Source organism: Metarhizium acridum, assembly GCF_019434415.1.
Source record: "Metarhizium acridum strain ARSEF 324 chromosome Unknown scaffold_31, whole genome shotgun sequence".
Classification (NCBI taxonomy): domain Eukaryota; kingdom Fungi; phylum Ascomycota; class Sordariomycetes; order Hypocreales; family Clavicipitaceae; genus Metarhizium; species Metarhizium acridum.
In genome coordinates this window covers 547,279-558,763 of record NW_027094018.1, presented here as the reverse complement: position 1 = coordinate 558,763, position 11,485 = coordinate 547,279, and the positions used below count along the sequence as shown (strand labels likewise).

Genomic DNA, 11,485 nt, shown 5'->3' with positions numbered 1-11,485 from the left:
ATGCTTGGGGCAGTGACAGGCGACCCCGGCGCTGCAGCGTGCCAACTTTAGAACTTGTCAAGTCTGGTCGTCAAGCGTCAAATAGACTGCGCCGACGCAGTGGCCCGTGACTTGCTTAGCACGGAGGATAGAGCACACCAAACAATCAAATGGCTTGAGTAATCAAATGAGGCGAAGCAGCTTCCTGGCCAGCTGGAGTCTTGTGTCTCGTCTCGTCTCGAAATGGCTGTTCATGTTGGAGGGGCAGCGCCTATCGATGCCGTCAATGCTGTCAATGTTGTCAATGCCCAGACCGAGGATGGCGCAGCATGTGGATAAGGAGCTACCTTTGCCTTCGTAATTTGCACACATGTGCAGTGACTAGCGTCTTTCCTCCCCTATGTCGTTGCTGTTTGGGCCCCCCAACTACAGTGCTTATACTTTCGTCCGAGGTCCTGCGCGAACGTGGCACTGGCTCATCTCGAGCTAATCGGGGGACCGCGATGACCGAACCCCTGAACAAGGCGATATGTATGTTGTCGGGTTTGAGTGTGTCCCGAGAATCAACTATTTAATACGCAATTGGCTTTGCGGCCTTGTATGCTTTTCTTGGGACATGGCACGGCTGGCCCTACGTAACGCATGCTTCCAGATTTGCAACAGAATACGGCAGATATCGCAATACCCTAGACCGCGGGTTCATGGGTACAGTGAAGTTCCGATCTTGATGCTCGAAGCTGCATCCGACAATAGGTTGTTAGCTCTTGGGGGCGCGTTCGGCTTATGTTCCTCATCATCATCTAGATCGACGAGGGGTCTTCGTGTGGACGGATAAGGGGAATCACGGCGAGTGCCATAGAAGCCTCTTGTGCCCAACATGAGATCAATTGATTCCACGGCCCTCAGAGTCGAAGCCGACCGCACTCTGCAACAGCAGATTGGGTGTTATCGATATTCCAGTGAATCATCTCCGGTCAATTGCGTAAACTTGACATATTCCGAGTGCGTACGGAGCGGTAGACAGACCTCCGCGCCAAAAGGGGGTTGATACCTGACATTCCAGGCCTAGAAAACCCGCTCTCATTGGCCCATGCACGGGTGCCAGCCTGGCACAACCCATGGCGATGAGGGTCAATCAGCCAGTGTGACGACGGCTGGGACACTTTGGACACAATTTCGACGAAGCTCCCTTGGTCTCGCTGCCAATTTGCCAATCTGCCACTCTGTCGATGCCGCAGCGCCATCCTGCCTTCGACGTGCGAGCCCTGCCGTTACAACCCCTTGAATAACTTGCGCCAACTCTTCTCATCACGCATTATCCGCACACTCGCATGGTGGCTGCCACGATATCAATAACCTCCGTCCTTCCCACCCCACCCGCGACACAACAACTTCATCCTTGCCGACTGCTTCGACCCTGGCGACAGCCATTGATCGTGTGCGATACATATTGGCATCATGAAGCTCGACGTCAAGGTTAGTTGCCTGTTTAAGCACTGCAATGGTCCTCTGTGGACGCCAAAAGCTAGCCTTGAGCTCCCTGGTTCACTCCGCACTTCCACCGCCTCTCGTGGCCAGAAACTATCTTTTCCAAAATAGACGTCAAACGCAGGAGAAAAAATCGCTGACCTGGAATTCTGTTGCTTGTAGCGTCAGCTGTATGCTCGCAGTGAGCGAGTGAAAGGCGTCGACTTTCACCCTCAGGAGCCATGGATCCTCACCACACTCTACAGCGGTAGGCATTTAACCCCCATATACGCACGACCAGTGGCCCCCCGCGGACCTCGTGTATACTAATTCTTCTCCCGAATTCTAGGCCATGTCTACATTTGGTCGTATGAGACTCAACAAACGGTCAAGACTTTCGAGCTTACCGAGGTGCCTGTTCGAGCTGGTCGATTCGTCGCACGCAAGAACTGGATTGTCTGCGGCTCAGATGATTTCCAAATACGTGTCTACAATTACAACACCTCGGAAAAGGTGGCCCAATTCGAAGCACACCCCGATTACATTCGCGCAATCGCGGTTCATCCAACTCTTCCCTTCATCCTGACCGCCTCCGACGATATGACGATTAAGCTCTGGGATTGGGACAAGGGTTGGAAGTGTGTTCAGGTGTTTGAGGGCCACAGCCACTATGTCATGGGTATTGCCATCAATCCCAAGGATACAAATACTTTTGCCTCTGCGTGCTTGGATCGAACTGTCAAGATTTGGAGCTTGGGCTCGTCTACCGCCAACTTCACATTGGAAGCTCACGAGAGCAAGGGCGTGAACCACGTCGACTACTACCCTCACTCCGACAAGCCTTATCTTCTCACCACTTCTGACGATCGAACTGTCAAGGTCTGGGACTACACCACCAAGTCCCTGATTGCCACGCTCGAAGGCCACACCAACAATGTCTCCTTTGCTTGCTACCACCCAGAACTTCCCGTCATCGTTTCCGGTTCCGAGGACGGGACAATCCGAATCTGGCATGCCAACACGTACCGATTCGAGCAATCTTTGAACTACAGTCTGGAGCGCGCTTGGTGTGTCTCTTATCAGAAGGGCAAGCAAGGAATTGCTGTCGGCTACGACGATGGTGCTGTCGTGGTTAAACTGGGGCGAGAGGAGCCTGCTGTCTCTATGGATGCGTCTGGCAAGCTTATCTGGGCCAGACATAACGAGGTCGTGTCCTCCATCATCAAGGGAGATGCCTCCCTCAAGGACAATGATCCCATTTCGCTTCCCACCAAGGACCTCGGAACTTGTGAAGTGTACCCTCAGACTTTGATTCACTCGCCGAATGGTCGTTTTGTCGCAGTTTGCGGTGATGGCGAGTATATCATCTACACGGCCCTGGCATGGCGTAACAAGGCGTTCGGATCTGCCTTGGACTTTGTCTGGGGCTCCAAGGAGAACAGCAACGACTTTGCCATTCGCGAATCAGCAATGAGTGTCAAGATCTACAAGAATTTTGTCGAAAAGAGCGGCGGTCTCGATGTTGGCTTCCAGGCTGATGGTCTTACCGGTGGCGTTCTTCTGGGTGTTACTGGCCAGGGTGGCATCTCATTCTTTGACTGGGCAACTGGTGGCTTGGTGCGGAGAATTGAAGTCGAGCCAAAACATGTTTACTGGTCAGAGAGTGGAGAATTGGTTGCCATTGCTTGCGAGGACAGCTGTTATGTCCTGAGATTTTCTCGAGAAAACTATATCGAAGCTGTCCAGTCCGGCCAAGTAGAGGATGACGGTGTTGAGTCGGCTTTCGAGGTTATTACTGACATTAGCGAAACGTAAGTCTGGTCTTGAATTCTTTTTTGGTGTCAACGAAGAAACGAAGAGGATCCAGGGTGGCTAATGATTGAATTACAGTATCCGAACTGGTGAATGGGTTGGAGACTGCTTCCTCTACACTAACAGCACCAATCGCTTGAATTATTTGGTTGGCGACCAGACGTACACCGTATCACATTTTGACAAGCCCATGTATATCCTGGGCTACATTCAGCGAGACTCCAGAATCTATCTGGCCGACAAGGATGTCAACGTCACATCGTTTGGCCTCTCGCTTCCCGTTCTTGAGTACCAGACTTTGGTTCTTCGAGAAGACATGGAAACGGCCGCCGAGCTGCTACCCACCATTCCCAACGACCAGCTTAACAAGATTGCGAGATTTCTCGAGGGACAGGGTCACAAGGAGCTGGCATTGGAGGTTGCCACCGACCCTGAGCACAAATTTGATCTTGCACTGGCACTGAACCAGCTGGATACGGCCCTCGAGCTGGCCCGCGCTGCCGATGTGGAGCACAAGTGGAAGACAGTGGGAGATTCTGCCCTGGCTGCATGGGATGTGGCTTTGGCGGCCGAGTGTTTTACTCACGCCAAGGATCTGGGCTCATTGCTTCTCCTCCACTCATCTACTGGTGACAGGGAAGGGTTGGCAACTCTTGCGAAGCAAGCGCAGGAAGCGAACTCTCACAACATTGCCTTCTCTTGCTCATGGCTCTTGGGTGACGTCGAGCAGTGCGTCGAAATTTTGACCAAGACGGGACGACTGGCCGAGGCTGTTCTTTTCTCACAAACGTACAAGCCGAGTTTGACCAAGCCCATCGTGAAGGACTGGAAAGAGAGTTTGGAAAAGTCTAAAAAGGGCCGAGTAGCGAAACTTGTTGGAGTTCCCGAGGATGACGGCGACTTGTTCCCCGAATGGGATGCGTGGCTAAAGGCCGAAACCGAGGGCGGCTTAGCAGCGAATAATCTAGCAGAAACGAACGGCGAGCAAGACGAAGCCGAGATCGAGAAGCAAGAAAAGACGAAGGCGGAGGAAGAGGAAGAGGAAGATGAGTAAAATGAGGGGGGGCTCAAATAGGCGAAATGATCGTATGAATTTCTTTTTGTTAGACACAGTGGCAGAAAAAGGTCCATAGATGCCTCCCCGGTAATTCAATAAGTCAAAACGGACAATTCCAGCAAGGCACCAGTGTGTCTCTGATGATACGTTACAACGTAGGAGAAAGACATGGGCTCATGCAGGATAGTTTGGTTGAGAATACTCGAGTCGATGCGTGTTCATGACTCCTATTCCCCTGGCTCGAAAACGATGCCGTCCCTCGAGGCGTTAGTTGGCAAGTGAGCGATTAGCCATGGAGCACGACTACGACTTAATAGTGTTCAGCCCCGAGGGAATACAACAGAACAAATCATCCCTTACTTGACGACAGGTTCCACAATTGCTACTCAATTTCACTTATGATTCCACCTGAGAAGACGTTGTAGCTGCTCTCGTCAAATACATGACTGTTTCTGGTAACAGTGCCTAGGCTCAGGCTGTTTGCTCACAGCATAACATGCAGCATGACCAGTGCGCAAACAGCCGCTTTGCACCTGCAATTTGGAAAAAGAAATACAATCTCCCCCTCTATGATCACCCAATACCGCATGCATTGAAAGAATACCCGTCAGGTCGCTAGCACTAGTACCAGACAATTTATTTCTCAAACATTGTCCCATTATTCACCAAGTAGTCCCGTCCTGCAACTCTCCACGACTAGATGGTGAATTCGGTCCCCCCAGCCACGCTACCACTCTTGTATACTTGGCATAAAACTACCAATGCGTAATATACAATGCCATCCTCTTCAGTCAGTCACCCCACTACCAAGCCGGCTCCCACTTGGTCGTCTTTACACCCCTCGGCCGTTTTACAAGGCAGCCAGGGCAAGGCCGGCGGCGGCAACGGCAGCAAGGGCCACTCCGGTCTCGCGGGAAGCAGCTCCGGTCTTGGTAGGCTGGCTGCTGCCGCTGCCGCTGCCGGCCTTGCAGTCGATGGGGCTCTTGGACGTGACTTGGCCGGCGCCGGGGCACTTGGCCAGGTCGCTGGAGTGGGCTTTGAGCCAGGACGAGGCCGACGAGGTGTAGCTGGACCAGTCCTTGCTGAGGCTGGCGGGGACGGAGATGGAGCAGTAGTCCTTGGGCGGGTTGGTCATTCCTTGGTCAGGTCGGGAGGGGGGGTCGGCAGCGTCTTGAGGAGGTCGAGGCATTGCGTGGCCGCGCTGAGATTGGTCTGACGGGGCTGGAGGTTGGCCGCGAAGGCGGTGCCGGCGAGGGCGGCGAGGATGGTCTTGGTCTGCATTGTGGTGGGTTGGGGGGGACCTTTGGCAACGGAGCCCGCAAAGGAAATGATGGTAGAGAAGATGGTGTATTATATGAATACAGGGGGGGGGGGGCAGGAAAGGAGAAGCTGTCGACGGCGATGGGGGGAAGACGGACCATCTTATATAGGGGTCCGGGTTTGGAGCAGCTCAACACCACGGCGTCCGCCTCTTCTGTGCTATACAGGCTATGGAGTACCGGATACTTGGCTCGGGGGTCCGAAGCAGAGATTTCTAGATGGGGTTGGCAATGAAGGGGCGTGGTGTTCCTCTTGACGAGACGTGGTGGTGTCTCGATACACCCTCAGAGTTGTCATTCTACATGCAAACTGCCAAATACACGGGGCGTTCCAGCTCAGGGTCTACTCCCAGAAGAAGAAAAAGGATCAGCCTGGCTGTGGATGTTTACATCTACGAAGCATGAGCCATGACCTGCACAACCCCAGCTTGTCCTTTGCGAGGCCACCCCCCCAACAGAGCGTGTAAGTCGAACAACCATCGTCACAAGCTACATAGACACAGGGCGTGTCTTTACCCCGGACATGACCATGGAAGCAGGAAACGCAACTAGCCAGCGTGCTCCGTTGGCGATACTGTGGTGCAAGCCATGAGAAGCCTAGCTCGACGCCGGGTTGTCCAGCCGTAGTCTATACCGGGGCTCTGCTCAAGGATCATTCCTGACTACCGCTTTGTTCGGAAAGGTTCTGTGCTTGCAGAGCTGCCATTGCTTCTTCCCCGTGGCGAAGCAGTGGAAATTGGTCTCGAGACTATGAAAGCAGATGCTACTCGCTCAAGGGATCTCCATGGGCAGGTTTTGGCTGACATGCCATATTTGACAGCCACGTTGAGCAGGTGGGCATTATACATCCGTATGCTATACGGAGTACATGATATGTTCGATGATTTCTATCCGACTTCGATACCACTCGTCTCTCTCTCAGCTGTGCGGCTCTGTCTCAGTCCCGACGGCCAGTCTGCCCTGTTCCAGACAGGCAATCGAAACCTGGCGACTGCCGGGTCAGCCTTACCCCGAAGGCAGGGGCACTTCATTGATGGAGGGTCACCAAGGGGGCTTTTGGACATCCGGACTAATTGTGATTTGGCGTAGAGGCGTCCCCTTTTTTGGACAATGGCTTTGCTGAGGGAAAGATGGTGCTGGCAAACTCTGGCAAACGTTTGACGCCTTGGCGCATTGTACCTCGCCTTCTGCCTTTGAATGGCGCTGGGGATGCTCAGGCCAGAGTCTTGCTGGAGTTTGTCTGCCTGCCCTGAAATGATCTGCACAAGACTATGCGGAAAAGCGAAGGGGAAATTACGCCACACCGGGGCTGCTTTGGCCGGACATTTGTGATGAATCCACGATCGTATTTTGTGTTTGCTTCAACACGTGCTCGATTCGGGTCGGGCGTGGACCAGCTATTCGGGCACCATGTTGCTATTACATATTGGCTGTCGTCTAGTTTCGACTGAGCCGACTTCCGGTAGCACAGATTACGGAGTACTTGGACTTGTTCAGTGGAGCCCTCCGGAAGCGCAAGTTTGATGGTTGTGCAAGATGCGGCTCTGTTGTCAGCAAGCCAGACTTTGTTGTGATGAAGCCTCTTCAGCTCGGTGGAGCGCTTCCCTCATGTAAGGGCAGATGAACCTCAGACTATGGGGACCGGGCGTCGCTAAACTGACGTTGAGAGACGCATTAACTGGCCGATTCCAGGGAGCCAGCTCATTCGAGACAAAAGCCGTCTGGTCCAGGCAACCTCGCTCGGCATAGCTTGAGTGGAATCTTGATACCTCAGCCGCACTCGATGCTGGTGCTGAAAACTGGGCTCTGGCCATTGGTCGTCATGCATGAGCTTATTTGCAGCTGGCCCGAATGGGCAGCTTATATGTGCCGGTTTGATCTTGCCTGCAGACGCGTTTTGTCGATACGAAACACGGGCAGGCTTGATGATGCACAGGTGAGCCTACAGAACAAGCTACAGCCTATAGCAGTATATATTCGTCTATTAACAAGCAAGTATGTAGTAATACAACATGTGAAATTCCAGTATTGCGTGCCATAAACAGATACTCGCTCCGGTCAAGGAAATGTAAACTTATGACACTAGGCAGAGTCATCTCGGAAGAGAAAGGCAATTTCGCCTCATGACGGCTTCACTTCAGCTCAGGAAACGCCCACCTGACCATCCACTCGGACTGGAGCACTTCACCTATCGTCAAGCGTTCCCCAGGACAAAACCGCAGCATACCTCGCATCAAGTCAAGAATTGCCCGGGTCTCATCATCTCCGAAGACCCCCGCCGCTTCCCGTTTCCGTCTATACTTTTGTACAAATTCGTCAAACGCTTGCTCAAGAGGAGGCCGCGCCTCCCGATCAACCGCAGGCTTGCGCGGAGCTCCATGATCCGTAAGTAGTGTTTCCTCTGCAACCTCCCGTTCCCACTGCTCGCGCCAGCTTACGGGAAAAGTGCCGGTCACCCAAAACATCAATCTGCTGAGCCACAATCTCATCGTCCGTCTCAGACTCGCTGAAGATGAACTTCATGCCCAGGATTTCCCATATGGCCGTTCCGAGGCTCCATATATCCCACGGGTAGGAAAGCGGTGCATCAGGCTCGAAAAGAGCCTCTGGCGCCCTCATGGCCACCGGTGTATGGCAGTCCTTGCCGAGGCGCATTTCTGTCGCGGGCGCAAATGCCTCGCCAAAGTCACTGAGGAAAAGGCCCTGCGCATCAGCCAGTGTGAAATCTTGGGCATTTTCGCCGAGATACAGGGGCAGCACGGCGTAGGGTGGAACGCTGGGCGAGAGTGGTTTCCCATCGGCACGACTAATACGGACCGTTTCGGGCTCGCCAAACTTTTCCTTGAACCGGTTAAGCGATAGAGCGTCAAAAGTCTCGGGAAGCTTTACTAGAATATTCCTGAGATGTATATCTGTAAGCATCTCTTGGCTAAGCCATCCAGTAGAGAAAGAAAATGCAAATGCACCAACCTCCATGGACAACGCCCGAGCTACTTGGATGGGAAGAGACGGCTGAAGGACGCCTCTTTGATATTTCCCTGAGCAGGAGCCACGGCAAGGCACTTGTGTGTCCCGTTAGGCCCGTGGACGGCGAAGTCGTCCAAAATGCTGGGTATGACGCCGCTGTCATCAATGGCCGATGCTGTAGCACCAGATGACGGATTTAATCTTGTGTTGGACAAGTCGCGCAATATTTTGGACTCGCGCTGAGGGAGAGATGGGCCGGATATTCCCACTTTGATAGCGACATGGCGTTTGAGGCGACGGTCTTGGGCCAGCCAGATGGTTGAGTAGCCACCAAACCCCAGCTTGTCGACGATTTGGTAGCGGTCGTGGAGGACGTCGCCGATCACGACTGGATGGTAGCCGCCTGGCTCATACATTTCAAGTCGCTCGACCCCGTCAATCCAATCATACTCGACTGTCTCATCAGGCGGCATTGTAGAAAACCGTGGATGAAGGCAACACCTCCTTGCTACGCGTCTCACGAGGGCCCCGCGCGGCGGCGTGAGTGAGTGACGGGCAGCAAAAGCCTAGCCTGGATCTTGGAAGCAGCATGGGCAGAGTCAAGGAAACGCAGGTTCCAATAACAGGAGAGAGCTCGCAGACATGACGCGAAGCGGATGCGAAGCCAACTGGTCAAGCTCCTACCCTATACGACGGCCATCAGAGGCCGCGGGAAGCCGACAGTGAAAGGCAGAATACTTGACCGCACCAGGTACCTGGCCATCGCGTTTTGTACGTTGAAACACTGTAGCATATTAGTGTATGCCTCTTGGTGGGCAAATATATTCTGCCGCAGACTGTACTTCCATAAGCGCTAGGTCCCCAGCAGTGAGCTCAGACCACAGCGGACCAATTACTTTCAACTCCATCCCCATGACCGCTGGCCATGTCAAGACACTCGCAACGCTCCCCATCCGTCGCCATCTTGAAATCCCCAACGTTGCCAATACCTTTCCCAACACCATGTCGAGCCCATAGCCGTAAAGAGAAAAGACATTCATGACCGCCATTGCGGTTGTCGCAGCCGGCAAATGACTGGTGCGGAAATATCTCGGACATGAAAGGATAGCTCCGAGCAGCCTCACAACTCCACATTTCCTCACTTGCACGTCAACCGGCCCTTAAAAAGAGACTCTACGCAACAACCACCCGCCACCAAGACATCTTCCACCTCCATCAACCCCCCTTCCACAATGTCAGAGCCGGCACCACCACGCCGCCGCGGCCCCGTGGCCCGCGTCCTCGCCGAGCTGGGCCTCACGACGCTCGCCTCGTGCGCCGCCGACATCCACCTCCTCATGGCGCAGCGCTTCACGCGGCTCTTCGCCTACGGCGCCTCCACCCTCATCCTCGTCAGCTACCTCGAGTCGCTGGGCCACGACCGCGCCCAGTCGGGCCTGTTCATGACGCTCACGCTCGTCGGCGACATCGCCATCAGCTTCCTCCTCACCCTCACCGCCGACAGGGTCGGGCGCAGGACCACGCTCGCCGTGGGCGCCGCCCTCATGGCCCTCAGCGGCGTCGTCTTCGCCCTCTTCCGCAACTACTGGGTGCTCCTGGCCGCCGCCGTCTTCGGCGTCATCTCCCCCAGCGGCAACGAGATTGGGCCGTTCCGCGCCGTCGAGGAGAGCATCGTCGCGCACCTGACGACGCACGAGCAGCGCAGCGACGTCTACGCCTGGTACAGCCTGCTCGGGACCGCCGGCACCGCCTTTGGCATCATGGCCTGCGGCTGGGCGGCGCACGCCCTGGTCCGCGCCGGCTGGGAGCTGGGCGAGGCCTACAGGCTCGTCTTCTGGGGGTACGCGGCCCTGGGCGCCGTCAAGCTGTCGCTGACGCTGGGCCTGTCGCGCGCCGTCGAGGCCGAGGCCAAGGCCGCCACCGAGGGGGCCGCCGAGACGGAGCCGCTGCTCAACGGGCGCGCCCCCGCGGCCGGGGAGGCGCCGGCCGGCACGAGGACGTGGACGTCGTTGGTGCCGCACGTCACGCCCGAGAGCAGGGCCATTGCCGTGACCCTGTGCCTGCTGTTTGGCCTGGATGCCTTTGCGTCCGGCCTGGCGCCCCTGTAGGTTCCCCCCCCTTTGGTGCTGTCTTGCAATCTCGTCCGGTGCTGATTTTTTTTTCCTCTTTTTCTTTGCGCCAGTTCCTGGATGACGTTTTACTTTCGCTCGCGGTTCGGCATTGAGGAGGGCCGCCTGGGCTCGATATTCTTCACCACGTCTCTCATCTCGGCTGCTTCCGTCATTGTGGCCTCGTCCATTTCCAAACGCCTGGGAAACGTCAAGGTGAGCTCCGCTGTCCCCCCCTCCCCCCAATGGGCTAATCCCACCTTGCTCGTGACACAAGAGGCAAATTTTCCAATTTCAGAAACGCCAAAGGGAGACCAGACCAGGCTGACACTGACAGACAATGGTGTTCACACACCTCCCCTCGTCCGTCTTCCTCGCCCTCATCCCCCTCCCTTCAAACGTCTCCCTCTCCCTCGCACTGCTGGCCCTCCGCGCCTGCACGCAATCCATGGACGTGGCTCCCCGCTCCGCCTTCCTGGCAGCCATTCTCTTGCCCTCTGAACGGACCGCGGTAATGGGGCTGGTCAATGTCGTCAAGACGAGTGCGCAGAGCATGGGGCCCCTCATCACCGGTGTCTTGGCAAATCATGACTTGTTCTGGGTCAGTTTTGTGTGTGCTGGTTCCTTAAAGGTTTGCTATGATTTGGGACTGTTGGTTGTTTTCAAGGAAAGAGAACGGCGGAGGGCGAGGGATGAGGAGACGAGGTGATGCCTCATGTAGTGGATGCGGGCGCAAGAGTTGGCGGTCTTGCTGTCTTGTAAGACATCGCCTTTGG

At 55.1% G+C, this 11,485-nt stretch overlaps 5 protein-coding genes across 5 annotated transcripts; 2 read left to right on the top strand and 3 right to left on the bottom strand.

The window, feature by feature from the left end:
• The first annotated feature begins 564 nt into the window (after nucleotides 1-564).
• On the top strand, nucleotides 565-4,821 carry SEC27 (Coatomer subunit beta'). The gene is made up of 4 exons (XM_007808431.2): nucleotides 565-1,455; nucleotides 1,630-1,714; nucleotides 1,796-3,257; nucleotides 3,337-4,821. The coding sequence occupies exons 1-4, from the start codon at nucleotides 1,438-1,440 to the stop codon at nucleotides 4,310-4,312; spliced, it is 2,541 nt and encodes an 846-aa protein (XP_007806622.1). The 5' UTR covers nucleotides 565-1,437; the 3' UTR covers nucleotides 4,313-4,821.
• Nucleotides 4,822-5,165: 344 nt separating this feature from the next.
• J3458_005012 (uncharacterized protein) lies at nucleotides 5,166-5,504 on the bottom strand (the record flags this gene model as incomplete). The annotated part of the gene is made up of 1 exon (XM_007808432.2): nucleotides 5,166-5,504. One exon carries the CDS (start codon nucleotides 5,502-5,504, stop codon nucleotides 5,166-5,168), a length of 339 nt encoding a protein of 112 aa, XP_007806623.2.
• Nucleotides 5,505-7,986: 2,482 nt separating this feature from the next.
• Nucleotides 7,987-8,289, bottom strand: J3458_005011 (uncharacterized protein; the record flags this gene model as incomplete). The annotated part of the gene is made up of 1 exon (XM_066118559.1): nucleotides 7,987-8,289. One exon carries the CDS (start codon nucleotides 8,287-8,289, stop codon nucleotides 7,987-7,989), a length of 303 nt encoding a protein of 100 aa, XP_065976079.1.
• A 335-nt stretch (nucleotides 8,290-8,624) lies between these two features.
• On the bottom strand, nucleotides 8,625-9,074 carry J3458_005010 (uncharacterized protein; the record flags this gene model as incomplete). The annotated part of the gene is made up of 1 exon (XM_007808433.2): nucleotides 8,625-9,074. The coding sequence occupies one exon, from the start codon at nucleotides 9,072-9,074 to the stop codon at nucleotides 8,625-8,627; it is 450 nt and encodes a 149-aa protein (XP_007806624.2).
• Nucleotides 9,075-9,833: 759 nt separating this feature from the next.
• J3458_005009 (uncharacterized protein) lies at nucleotides 9,834-11,418 on the top strand (the record flags this gene model as incomplete). Its single annotated transcript, XM_066118558.1, has 3 exons — nucleotides 9,834-10,705; nucleotides 10,784-10,925; nucleotides 11,047-11,418. The coding sequence occupies 3 exons, from the start codon at nucleotides 9,834-9,836 to the stop codon at nucleotides 11,416-11,418; spliced, it is 1,386 nt and encodes a 461-aa protein (XP_065976078.1).
• Between the last annotated feature and the right edge of the window lie 67 nt (nucleotides 11,419-11,485).